At 43.2% G+C, this 13,969-nt stretch overlaps 1 protein-coding gene across 6 annotated transcripts in view; it reads right to left on the bottom strand.

The window, feature by feature from the left end:
* The window catches only part of plxna4 (plexin A4), a 597,697-nt gene that overhangs the window by 303,704 nt on the left and 280,024 nt on the right, over positions 1–13,969 (bottom strand). For all 6 annotated transcript variants that reach the window (XM_068059453.1, XM_068059450.1, XM_068059454.1 and 3 more), the window contains exon 4: positions 2,205–2,336. In XM_068059453.1, the coding sequence (XP_067915554.1) occupies positions 2,205–2,336 (132 nt within the window). The remainder of the gene's footprint in view (positions 1–2,204; positions 2,337–13,969) is intronic.

Genomic DNA, 13,969 nt, shown 5'->3' with positions numbered 1-13,969 from the left:
ACACAGTAAAACCAAAATCATAAAATGTCACGGCATTTTATTCAAGAATTTGATTGATTGTGGCTGTCCCGCTCACATGCAAGAAAAGTCAAACCACATGAGGCGTGTGGACCTGCAAGCTGACTGAGGAAAACTTGCATTCATCTGCCCAGCTACAACACAGGATTTTAGCAGAAATGCTCAGCCTTTTACCACTTGCCCTTCTAATGTTAAGCTTTACAAGATGAGGCTAGAAAGGTCATGTGTTCATAAGTTCAGTCAATAGTACCTGAAATAAGACCTGATGCTTGAATTTTTTTCCAGTTATTTGTAGTCCGTGGGGGGAAAATAAAGCCTGCCATTTTACAGAATTATTTTTAAATCATATTAATTTGTAAACATTGAAATTTTGTTCTTTTCTGAAACAAATCTCTAATATACTGGCATTCCAGATCATTCACAGTTACAGAATTTTTTAAAATGTATTCATTAGTAGGATGCGGGCATCACTGGCAAGGCCAGTATTTATTGCCCAACCCTTATTACTCTCAAGAAGGTGGTGGTGAGACACCACCTTGAACCGTTGCAGTCCTTGCGGTGTAGGTGCACCCACAGTGCTGTTAGGGAGGGAGTTCTAGGATTTTGACCCAGCGACAGTGAAGGAACAGTGATATATTTCCAAATAAGGACAGTGTGCAACTTGGAGGGGAACTTGCAGTTGGCGGTACTTCCATGTGCTTGCTGCTCTTCCCCTTCTACGTATCAAAAACATCAAGGGTTACGTGGATAGTGCAGGAAAATGGTGTTGAAGTAGAAGATCAGCGATGATCTCATTGAGTGACAGAGCAGGCTCCAAGGGCTGAATGGCCTACTCCTGCTCCTATTTCTTGTGTTTGAGGTGGTAAAGGTCAAGGGTTTGGGAAGTGCTGTTGAAGAAGCTTTGGCCAATTGCCGCAGTATTTCTTCCCACCATTACACTGCTTACTGCTCTCTCCTCCCCATTGCAATGAGTTTTGATGTTTTTTCTCCCTCTTTATTATAATGCATTTGTGTTGTTCCCCCTCTCCGTTACAATGAGTTTGGTATTAATTGGTGCCATTCACACCTTCCCTCAACAGGTTTTCCTTCAGTTATACCAGACATAATTATCTACTAATTGAGGGATTGGGTCACTGTGGTGCTACTGGTTCAGTGAAATCTTATGAGCTTCATTAAATGCTTGTACTTTCCCAGAACCCTGACACACTCTGAGCGTAAAGCTCCACTGACTCATTCCGTTTTATGTCCTGATGTTAACAACAGCCACAGGCTGACAAGACCATTACGACACTGCACACTGTTATCAAAGCTAAGCACCATACCAAAGGAGACTTGGTTAAAGTACTGTTAAAAGTGACCCAGAAATCCAGGCCTATTCAGACAGGATTGCTGACTGCCCTTGTCAGTGCCTCTGAAAGGAGCCAGCTAGTAATTCCTTTCAGCACGACAAGAGTGCGAGATGTCAGTGCTGATGTGTCAGAGAAAAGGCCACCCTACACTTGATGAGTCAGCAGTGTTCAAAGTATGACAGCTCTGACTGCATCTAGCTCCTCTACCCCAGGATTAAGGAGGCTGCAATCTAGAGGCCCTGAATGGAAAGGCTATCCTTCCAACTATACAGAGATTCCACATCAATACTGCTAGGATGTAGGGAGCAAGGGTACGTTTATAAAGACATATAGTAACAAGAATGCTTCTCACAATAAAAGAACATAAATAAAAATCATTTTGCATTCCAGCAAGGAATTTTGAGAACATATTCCAGTTTCCAATCTCTCGACTCATTGCAACATCCAATGTCTTGAGAACTGCACCACCTACATTCTCTCTCACACGCAATTGTCCTCATCAACACCAGCATCCTTACCAACTGCCATTGGTTCCTCAGCCCTCAGCTCCTCAAACCGACTTGAAAATCCTTGTCCTCTACACCTCCCACCTCTGCGATCTCTCACCCTGCTCACACCTTCCATTCTTTTATTTACCCCTCCCACCCACCACCACTTCACCAGACCATTCACAAACTCACTGCCTCACTTAACTGTGAGCTGAGCTTTAAATGTTCATTGGAGGTGGCCCCACACCGCTCGCCATAATTCAAATCTTGACAACTTTCAATTCCATTTTTATAACACGCAACTGTGGATCATAACCGGTCTGTAAACCTTGCAAGGGCCTTGTCTTACCTGCTTTTCTGACATGACATAGAGGTATTGATGATCCACAGACAAAGACATGTCTCGCAGTATAGCGCCACTCTCCACTACCTGAATGGTCTCGTACTGCAGCGCACCATGGGAAGGTCCATCTACACGAATCTGTGAAGAACAGAGCAAGAGAAAGATCACTTACTGAACATCTTTCAATTTTTAAAAACTTCTATATTATTCATTGTGTACATTTTCTCAAGCTTGTACTTATTAGTCATTTATGAGGTCACCAGTAGAATGTCTCCAGTGTTTAGCACTGTCTTTTTTCAGTCTCTCCCAATTTCCTCCCTTCCTTGATGGGATATAGTTCCAGGATGTTGGGCATCTCCTGGCTCCCTCACACAACTGGTCGGAATTCATGTGTGTATTTTGACAGTGTGTGCTGGGCAAGCTTTTTAACTGTTCACTTCCAGTAAAGGTCACTGGATAATGACAAATTGTGGTGATGCTGAGGTCAAGTGCATCCTTGACTGAGACCAGTTCACTCAACACAGACCAGGGATCCAAACTGGAACCTTCTTGATCCATAAAATTCAGTTACACACGCGGTGCCATCATTAAATCGCTATTCCCTTTTCAAACACTTTTACTTAAGTGATTCATAACCTCCTTATTGAAAGCAGTATAATATAGAAAGCATTTAACTAGCTGCGAGTGTTGGGAACTATTCAAAAACTGTCAACCTGCACCACACATAGGATAGGATGTGGCATCACACCCAGAGTTACCAATCACAAATGTGTCATTCGGAGGAGCATTGAGCAGAAGTCAGATGCTTCCTGCCAGAATGAGCAACATTAGAATTTGAGAATTAACCAATGGTTAATCTGGCATGCCTCCTACCAGACTTAAAGGAATATCAGATCATCATACAGCAATGGGGAGTATTACATAAGAACATGCAAATTCTAAAATAATATTTTCAAAAGTATGTGAAATTCTATTTTCCAATTTCATACTTCGTATGGAGTGGCTCAGTTGGCAACAGCCTCACCTCTGAATCAAAAGATTGAGGATTCAGGCACCACTACACAGACTTGAACACAAAATCTAGACTGACACTCCAATGCAGTACTGAGGGAGCGCTGCACTGTTGGAAGTGCCATCTTTCCAATGAGACATTAAACTAAGGCCCTGCCTGCCCTCCCAAATGGACACAGAAGATCCCACGGCACTATTTCGAAGAACAGCAGGGGAGTTCTCCCCAGAGTCCTGGCCGATATTTATCCCTCAACCAACATCATTAACAAAAAAACGACTACTGGTCATTATCACATTGCTGTTTGTGGGAGCTTGCTGTGCACAAATTGGCTGCCGCGTTCCCTACATTACAACAGTGAGTACGCTTCAAAAAGTACTTGATTGGCTGTAAAGCATTCAGGACATCCTGAGGCAGAATGGTGTTCAGAAAAGTTACGCCCTAACATTCAAAAAACCATCCTCCAGGTTTAGAGAACCGTCAGCTTATAACCGAAGAGCTTTCATTCACCATAGGTAATGTTCCCATTATTGTACGAAATGAAAGCGATTTATTTGAGTTATGTAAACTATGATGATCACATTTGTGGGATATGGTTCCTGCTAATGTCAGTAGTTATGTACCAACAGGGGTACTTAAGAAGAAAATGAAACGTTTCACAAACCAACATGTTTAACTGAACGCCAGGTAATTAGAAAGGCAGGAAATTACAGTATTCAGTGTCTCTCTTCCCCAGGTCTGTGACTGCTTCCCTACTGAGAGGTGAGAATTAAAGGAATCAGTTACCAATAGCACTTGGCACGTTTTTCATTTACTGGTGTACACCCCACTGTGACCACAATCCTCCTAATGCCACTTGCTCCAGATTGTGGGGCCAGGAGTTACTGTTGATTGACAGATCACGGTGGTTCGTAAACACACTTGTGTGTGAAATATCCATTTCTCTCAGAAATAGAGTTTTAATTTATTTTCTGGTCAACATTTGTCCCTCAACCAACACCACCAAATACAGATCATCAGTCAAATGTTTTCACTGCTGCTTGTGGGGTCTTGCTGTGCACACATTGGCTGCTGTGTTTGCCGTCAAAACAACAATGACAACGCTTCACGAGTAATTCATTGGATGTGAAGCACATTGGGACATCCCAAGGATGTTAAAGAAGCAATATAAACGAAAGAGCTTTCTTTACTTTCCTCGCTAAATGTTGCTGAATTATTTTTGTGATGTATTCATATTGTGAACATTGAGTCTACTCCAGACAAACATATTATTAAAAGACCATGAATTCTTCTCAAAGCCCCACATAATGTTTAAATGGACCAATGCCATTCCCACTGTATGAAATACCAATGGATCAAACCATTTCCCTTTCACTTCTAAACAGTCCAAATATCCTTCATATTCACGCCCATTATAAAGAATCTCAATGTATCAAACTCTTTCCCATTCACTCCAATTAGATGGAATCTCAATGGATTAAACTCCTTTCCATTCATATCTATCATACAAAGTCCCAGTGGAGCACAACCTTCCCATTCCCTCTCACTGTGTAAAATCCCAATGTGCCAAATAGCTGCTGCTGTACTAATGCATTACTTCCTCTGTGTTTTGGCGGCTCAGGAAACATTCTAGGTTTTAAGCAAGGATGGCTGTCGGCTGTGGCTCAGTGGGTAACACTCTCGCCTCTGAGACAGAAGCTGTAGGTTGAAGGCCCACTCCAGAGTCTTCAGCTAATATTCAAAGCTGACTGTCCAATGCAGTACTGAGGGAGTGCCGCACTGTTGGAGGTGCCATCTTTCGAATGAATCAGGAAACCAACACCCTGTCGTCCCTCCCAGGTGAATATAAAAGATCCCATGACACTATTCGAAGAACAGCAGGTGAGTTCTCCCTGGTGTCCTGGCCAATATTCATCTTCAACCAACATAAATAAAAAGAGATTTTCTGGTCATTTATCTCATTGCTGTTTGTGAGGTCTAGCAAATTGCCGGCCATGTTTCACTACAGTTTTACAACAGTACTTCAAAAGTACTTAATTGGCTGTAAAAGCATTTTGGGATGCCCAGAGGTTATGAACGGCCCTATATAAATGCTTTCTTTGCTTCATATTCTTGATTAGTACAGCAGTCAGATGAATGAGGTACAATCTCCCCAAAATATGGGGTACATTTCTTATCCAATTGGTCCACAGCTGTTGCAAATATTTCTGCGATCATTGAACGTATCCAACAAGAACTTGCATTTATGTAGTCTTTAACATAGCAACACATTCTTTTGCTCTTTTAAAAGCTATATGTATTCTCCTACCATCACTGAATATGGAATGCCCAACCACAAACAAACAACCCACTACATAAAAAAAACAATCTGCAAAACTCTCCCATTGTTCTTTTCATTCCTACTTTGTAAAAACTAAGGGACTGATCATTAATCCACCATAAGATTACCGTGCTCACTTCTAAACAGTTCTGCTCTTTCTCTACATATCTTTTCATCTGTCTTGTACTCTGTTTGATAATCGATAATAAAGTCCCAGTAGGGTAACCATTCCTTGCTCATTCCTTAACTCTAACCAAACAGATTCTGCTTTGCATCAACCCCTGTATCATTCGCACATTCTCGTGAAATAATGAAATATTTGAGGAATCCCACAATTTTTGTTTCCTACCTGATCCTCACTGAATATTTTATAAGCTAGCATGTTGAGCTTCCAGCCCTCATTAGTCTAAGCCACATTTCCATCAACGCTACTGCATCAACCACTCCCCCACTGGTGCCTCCGTTTCTATTATCTAAATTTATCCAGAACACGTAGTACACCAGGTTTGCTTAGCCTCCAGTAGTACAAAGGAGTGGCAGAGCGTACAAACAATAAAAAGCACAGAATGTAGAAAAGAGTGCAAGGGGATGCAAAAGAATGCATGGGAATACAAGCAGGTACACTGGAAGATTGATGACAGCAAAAAGGGCACCAGGGAGGTCAAAATTGAATAAGAGAATACAGAAGAAAGGAGATCACATGGGAATACAAGGGGGGGGGGCACATGGGAGAACTGGAGTGCTTGAAGATGTTGTGTTATTCTTCCCTGCTTGACCTACACATCCAATGTTTGGCAACAGAGATGCCACAGGCCAAGGGAGGGAGAGGGCGGAGTGGGGGGTGCGTGGGGGGAATGGTGAAGAGAGGATAGAGGTGAGCAGCGAACATACAGAAAAGACCAGAGTGTCTCTAACTCCCCTTGGGCGATCCGAGACCTTTTCAAAACAAACAAGTCTCCTCTTTCGTGCAAGGTGAACAAAATAAGTAGAAATTAACAACCAAATCCCAAATGTTGAACATTAGCCGCAAAACCCAAGACGGATATTGAAACACAGAACCATTACCACCACACAAGAAATAACTGCCTTAGAGCGGGAACCATGAAGTTTGTCACCAGTGCTAGCTGTGAGTATGGGGGTACAGATTCAGAGTGGAACGCTAACTATGACCTGTGCTTTCATCTAGTGAGGGCTGAGACTGGCAGCAAAGCATCTCAATTTCTGCCCTACACAATATGGAGGATACATTTGAATAAGTCAGTAGGAGAATCATTTTACTGTGTTTTTATTTTCCAGTTTACTCCTTTTCTTTGCAACCAGAAAGAACTTAAACTTACATGGCACTTTTCATGACCTCAGGATGGCCCAGAGCGCTTTACAGCCAATGAAGTACTTTTGAAGTGTTGTAATGCAAGAGCCTCACAGCAAGGTCCCGTAAACAGCAATGAGATAATCAGGGGTTTTTTTAAATGTTGGTTACGGATAAATATTGTCCAGGACAACTCCCTTGCTCTTCTTCATAATAGTACCAAGGGATCTTTTATGTTCACCTGAGAGAGCAGATTAATGTCTCAACCGAAAGATGGCATCTACAACAGCGCATTGCTCCCTCAGTACTACACTAGGGTGTCAGCCTAAATTTTGTGCTCAAGTCTCTGGAGTGGGACTTGAAGAGCAGGGGAATTAGCCTGGCCAATATTTATGGCTCAATCAACATCACTAAAACAGATTATCTGGTCCATTATCACATTGCTGCTTCTGGGAGCTTGCTCTGCGCAAATTGACTGCTGCATTTCTGACATTACAACAGTGACTACACTTCAAACCTCCTTCATTGACTGTAAAACACTTTGGAACATCCTGAGGTCATGATAGGTGCCACATAAATGAAGTTAGAGTCATAGAGTCAATTCACTCTTTCTATTTCTTTTATAGGCAGGAAAAGACCAGCCTGTCCATCACACGCATGGTAGCTGAAGCATCACGACTAGACACTTCTTCCCTCTCCCCAACCACTGCATCCTGACCCCTACCCCATTCCCCCTACACCAGCAGCCATGGACTCTCCTGGGAGAGGCAAAAATTCAAACATGAACTTGAAAATGTTCAATAGTCAGATTTCACAAACCCAACTGTGGCCTCTGCCGAGTTAAAAGTTTGCTTGTAAATAATTAGCCCACATATACCCATGTTAAAAAAGCAACTCTTTCTCTTATAGTAATGAAAGCTACAGACAGGCTCATACAAGCAGCTCTCACTCGAAGAATCCAACGCAAATAATACCACCACATTCAGCAGTTCTACACTCCTTAGAGTTCGCAAGTTGCTTTTAAAAGGAATAGCCTCTAGGAAGCCAGCCTAATGGCTCACTTACAGCCTCACTGTGTACTGATATGAAGTACCAGCAAATCTGTATTTCATTAGGTCAGTTCTCCACATAGCATCACACACAACAAAAAGGCCGCACATCCTCGGATTTCTCCTGCTCCTGCAGAAAATTAGGGCCTGCCCCCAAGTGACCCTAATACAGCTGTAGATGTTCCAAGGGAAAACAGCAACAACTTGAGAGGCGGACGAGGTTTGGGGAGGGAATTCCAGAGCTTAGGGCCTAGGCAGCTTCCCCTTCGAGATCTCTGCACTCCTCCAATCCTGACCTCTTATACATCCCCAATTTTCATTGCTCCACCATTGGCAGCTGTGCTTTCAGCTGCCTCTCAGCCTCTCTTTCCTCCTTTAAAACGCTCCTTAAAACCTGCTCTTTTGACCAAGCTTTTGGCCATCTGCCTGAATATCGACTTGTGTCACTCAGTGTCAAATTTTGCTTTTTGCTCTTGTGAAGTGCTTCTGGGGTGTTTTACTACATTACAGGCACTTTATAAATGCAACTTGTTGCAAGCCACTCATCCAAATGAATCCCAATAAAGGTGTCTAACCCGTCTATTGTCTTGTATGATGCTGACAGCTCTGGCACCACATTTTCCATATTTAGTACAAACCAAACTGTCACCCATCCAAAAATACCGACCTTTCGAAACACGAGGGAGAGAGAGCAGAAGAAAAAGAAATCATTAAGTGCATTTTTCTTTCTGAACACACACATTTAAAAACTGCTCGTCCAATAAGCTTGTTCATCGGTGGGGTGGGTGTAGAGCAGGAGAGAATGGGGGTGGGGGGGGGCAAGCAAGAGGGAGGAGGAGGAGAGATGGATGGGAACACAGAATAAGACACTCGTGTTTTTACACTGGAAATGTTATTGTACTGGTCCCATTTCCCACCAGATGGAGATGCGATAAGCAAAGATAAGATATAGCAGCCTGTTTCACCATTCCATTAGATCACGGCTGATCTGTCTCTTAACTCCACCTGCCTGCTATGGCTCCATAATCTTTACTACAAGAATCTATCACTCTCAGTTCTGAAATTTTCAAATGATCCCCAACTTCGACAGCTTTTTTGAGGGGCAAGAGTTCCAGATTTGTAGACTATTGCTTGAAGAAGTGCTTCCTGACATCACCCCTGAACGATCTAACTTTAATTTTAAGATCATGCCCCCTTGTTCCAGAAATAGTTTCTCTCCAGTTATCCTATCAAACCTGTAATTCATTTTGAATACCTCAATTAGATCACCTATTAATCTTCCACACTCAAGGGAACACAAACCTAGTCCCGTTGACAAGTGATGCAAAGTGTACACCTTACCCCCAGTCAGTGCGAGTTATTCCTGTTAATCAGATGAGGAGTTGCTGAGGTTTTCGATTACTGCACCTCATGCTTATTTAGCTGTCACTGTGCAGCCAGATTCAATTAACTGCAGGAGATGGACTTCCAGCATTTTATCAACTCTCAATCAGTAAATCCTGCCCAAAAGACACATCCTTACCCCAGTGGGCTGAGGCGTCAGATAAGGGAATGCTACTGTTTAAAATAGATTCCATGAAAAATAATTCATTTCAATTCATAGTGAAAGAACAAACTTGTATTTCTACAGCACTTTTCATGATCTCAGGACGTCCTAAAGTGATTTATAGCCAATCAAGCACTTTCCAAGTGTAATCACTGTTGTAATGCCGGAAATGTTGCAGCCAATTTGCGCACAGCAAGCTCCCACAAACAGCAATGGGATAATGCCCAGATGATCGGTTTTTAGTGTTATTGCTCGAGGGATAAATACTGGCCAGGACATCGGGGCGAACTCCCCTTCGAAATAGTTCCATGGGATTGTTCACATTCACCTGAGTGAACTGGAAGCAAGGTTTCTTTTTAAATAATCCTGCTATCTGCTGACTCATGCTGGGAGAATATTTCAGCAGAATTGACACTTAACCCCAACTAACCTCATGTGGGAGCTGGTCAGTAATTACCAGCTGGGTATTTGACCATAAAGGGCATCACGGCGAATCCTAATCCTGTCCTCTCTTGACATTGATACAAATTCACAATTCAGCGAGGTTCAATGACTTCAGAAAAAATCATCCCATCTAATTTCTTTCTTTCTCCCTAACTCGGGCAATTAACATCAGCAATAGCAACTGCATTAATAATCAGGGATCAAACTTCATATCAAATTGCATGGTCAATTACCAAAGAACAAAGAACAGTACAGCACAGGAACAGGCCATTCGGCCCTCCAAGCCTGCGCCGATCTTGATGCCTGCCTAAACTAAAACCTTCTGCACTTCCGGGGACCGTATCCCTCTATTCCCATCCTATTCATGTATTTGTCAAGATGCCTCTTAAACGTCATTATCGTACCTGCTTCCACCATCTCCCCCAGCAGCAAGTTCCAAGCACTCACCATCCTCTGTGTAAAGAATTTGCCTCGCACATCCCCTCTATACTTTGCCCCTCTCACCTTAAACCTATGTCCCCCAGTAACTGACACTTCCACCCTGGGAAAAAGCTTCTGACTATCCACTCTGTCCATGCCGCTCATAACTTTGTAAACCTCTATCATGTCACCCCTCCACCTCAGCCGTTCCAGTGAAAACAATCCAAGTTTATCCAACCTCTCCTCATAGCTAATGCCCTCCAGACCAGGCAACATCCTGGTAAACCTCTTCTGTACCCTCTCCAAAGCCTCCACGTCCTTCTGGTAGTGTGGCGACCAGAATTGCACGCAATATTCTAAATGTGGCCTAATTAAAGTTCTGTACAGCTGCAGCATGACTTGCCAATTTTTATACTCTATGCCCCAACCGATGAAGGCAAGCATGCTGTATGCCTTCTTGACTACCTTATCCACCTGCATTGCCATTTTCAGTGACCTGTGGACCTGTACGCCCAGATCTCTCTGCCTGTCAATACTCCTAAGGGTTCTGCCATTTACTGTATACTTCCCACCTGCATTAGATCTTCCAAAATGCATTACCTCACATTTGTCCGGATTAAACTCCATCTGCCATTTCTCCACCCAAGTCTCCAACCGATCTATTTCCTGCTGTATCCTCTGACAATCCTCATCATTATCCGCAACTCCACCAACCTTTGTGTTGTCCGCAAACTTACTAATCTGACCAGCTACATTTTCCTCCAAATCATTTATATATACTACAAACAGCAATGGTCCCAGCACTGATCCCTGTGGAACACCACTAGTCACATCTCTCCATTCAGAAAAGCACCCTTCCACTGCTACCCTCTGTCTTCTGTATCCAGTTCTGTATCCATCTTGCCAGCTCACCTCTGATCCCGTGTGACTTCATCTTTTGTACCAGTCTGCCATGAGGGACCTTGTCAAAGGCTTTACTGAAGTCCATATAGATAACATCCACCGCCCTTCCTTCATCAATCATCTTTGGCACTTCCTCAAAAAACTCAATCAAATTAGTGAGACACGACCTCCCCTTCACAAAATCATGCTGCCTCTCGCTAATAAGTTTGTTTGTTTCCAAATGGGAGTAAATCCTGTCCCGAAGAATCCTCTCTAATAATTTCCCTACCACTGATGTAAAGCTCACCGGCCTAGAATTTCCTGGATTATCCTTGCTACCCTTCTTAAACAAAGGAACAACATTGGCTATTCTCCAGTCCGCTGGGACCTCACCTGTAGCCAATGAGGATGCAAAGATTTCTGTCAAGGCCCGAGCAATTTCTTCCCTTGCCTCCCTTAGTATTCTACCCACTGAGCCTTGGTGGGCCGGGAGTCAGGGCAGGGGGAACATGGAAGATGTGACTACAAACTGTTCTTACTGTTAGCAACATAGGACCAGGAAGAGGCCATTTAGCACCTTGAGCCTGTTCCACCATTCAATGAGATTATGGATGATCTGCAACCCAACTCCATGTACCTGCCTTTGCCCCACATCCCTGAAAACCAGGAATGCAGTGGGGTTATATTGTCCACCCGTGGACTATGAAGGGACTGAATCCCACCCCATTTATCTCTTTTCAGTGGAAGCTACTGTTGAGCTCCTTTGGATGCCCATGTGATAGACCATCTATGTGCATCTTTAATAAATTTTCTCCTAGACCCATTTGCCAAAAGAATCAGAGAGATGAAGAGAATTTTTTATTTGTTTTTACACAGCGAGTTATGATGATCTGGAATACACTGCCTGAAAGGGTTGTGGAAACAAATTTAATAGTAATTTTCAAAAGGGAATTAAATAATTACTTGAAGGGGAAAGAGCAGAGTTGTTGCCGGGGGTGGTGGTGGTGGAGGGGGGGTGCGGTGGGCAGGGGGGTGTGATTAATTGGATAGCTCTTTCAAAGAGCATGCACAGACACAATGGGCTGAATGGCCCCCTTCTGTGCTGCATCATTCCATACCTCCATGTTACTTGACATTCCTGCAGTGAACTGCACAGTGGCGCAGTGGTTAGCACCGCAGCCTCACAGCTCCAGCGACCCGGGTTCAATTCTGGGCACTGCCTGTGTGGAGTTTGCAAGTTCTCCCTGTGTCTGCGTGGGTTTTCTCCGGGTGCTCCGGTTTCCTCCCACATGCCAAAGACTTGCAGGTTGGTAGGTAAATTGGCCATTGTAAATTGCCCCTAGTATAGGTAGGTGGTAGGAATGTATAGGGACAGGTGGGGATGTGGTAGGAATATGGGATTAGTGTAGGATTAGTATAAATGGGTGGTTGATGGTCGGCACAGACTCGGTGGGCCGAAGGGCCTGTTTCAGTGCTGTATCTCTAAACTAAACTAAACTAAACTTACTGATGGGTCAGCAGAATACAATTCTGTCAAGAGTGGTGGAAACGTCTAATTTTCAAATGAACCAGTAATCGGAGTTTGTTTCAATGAAAACTGCAAACACTTCTAGCCCTCAGCCTCTCCACTGCAAACTTTCCTACCTTTACTAATACTACAATGGAATGTGTTCCTCTGAAGTGTTAAATAGGCATTTCACATGCTCTTCCACCTGCCCGCATCTTTTTTTTTGGTATTGAAGCCTTGACTCATTGAATTGGATCTCTCTTGTTCTCTCCATTATACTTCCACCTGTCTTCCCTCTCCTCTTCCAAGTTAGCGATTTTTGAAACCTAAAACCATGATCTGGCCTGGTTTTCAGTACTTCTGTCATTGTCCTCAATGCTTTGTGTTTGTTTTTGAATTTGCTGGCGTACTTTGGCAATGCAGCATTCCCCGTGAACTTCCTTTGAATCCTTCAAAAACACTGCAGTCTGAGTTAAGGCACGCAGTGCAAAATGTTTGCCTCTTCCTTTGCCAGTGTCACTGGGCAAACAAACTGTATGAAGCATGCCCTGAATCAAAAGGAGGGTGGCACACAATGAGAGCACATGCACAAGGCCAGAGACTGGGAAGTTCCAACCCCACAAGAAATCCCCACGGGCCTATTATATACTGCAGGAGACACACAGCATTTATGAATCAGTATTCATGACTGCCTCAATGTTAATTAGCAAACCAGGCACATCACAGAACGTGTAAGTGAGACACCCTCAACTCTTTTATTGCAACCCCGCCCCCCCCCTCCGCTGAACCTTAATCACACTGTTTATTCATAGAACAAAGTTTAAATCCTTGTAACACAGATCTGATTTTATTTACTGAGATCAAAGCATAAATCAAATGCTTCACAGTTGATTTCCATTTTAACCTCCACTGTTCTTATTTCCTCTTTGACGCTCATGGGCTGCTGTTGAAATCTGTAAGAAATCATTGAACATTATGTCTAGCGATGTTGATTTAATTCAATCTGTACTTTACTTCCTTTGACTCACCCATCACCACCATTCCTCCCTCCACCCCCCAAAAAAAATACTTTAACCCTTCGGGTGTAACTTCCAGTTATGAAATGCCAGCAGATGAAGCTAACAACCATCTCCATGTAGTTGGAAAGTTAACCTCTTCCTGTCTTAAGAAAGAACTTTGCATTCAGCTAGCACAACTTCAGGATATCTGAAACCACTTTACATCCAATTAAGTACTTTTGAAGTGTAGTCACTGGTCAAGGTAGGGAAATGAGACAACCATTTTG

This window comes from Heterodontus francisci, chromosome 27, assembly GCF_036365525.1.
Source record: "Heterodontus francisci isolate sHetFra1 chromosome 27, sHetFra1.hap1, whole genome shotgun sequence".
Classification (NCBI taxonomy): Eukaryota; Metazoa; Chordata; class Chondrichthyes; order Heterodontiformes; family Heterodontidae; genus Heterodontus; species Heterodontus francisci.
The sequence above is the reverse complement of the archived record's forward strand: the minus strand, read 5'-3'. Positions and strand labels throughout refer to the sequence as shown.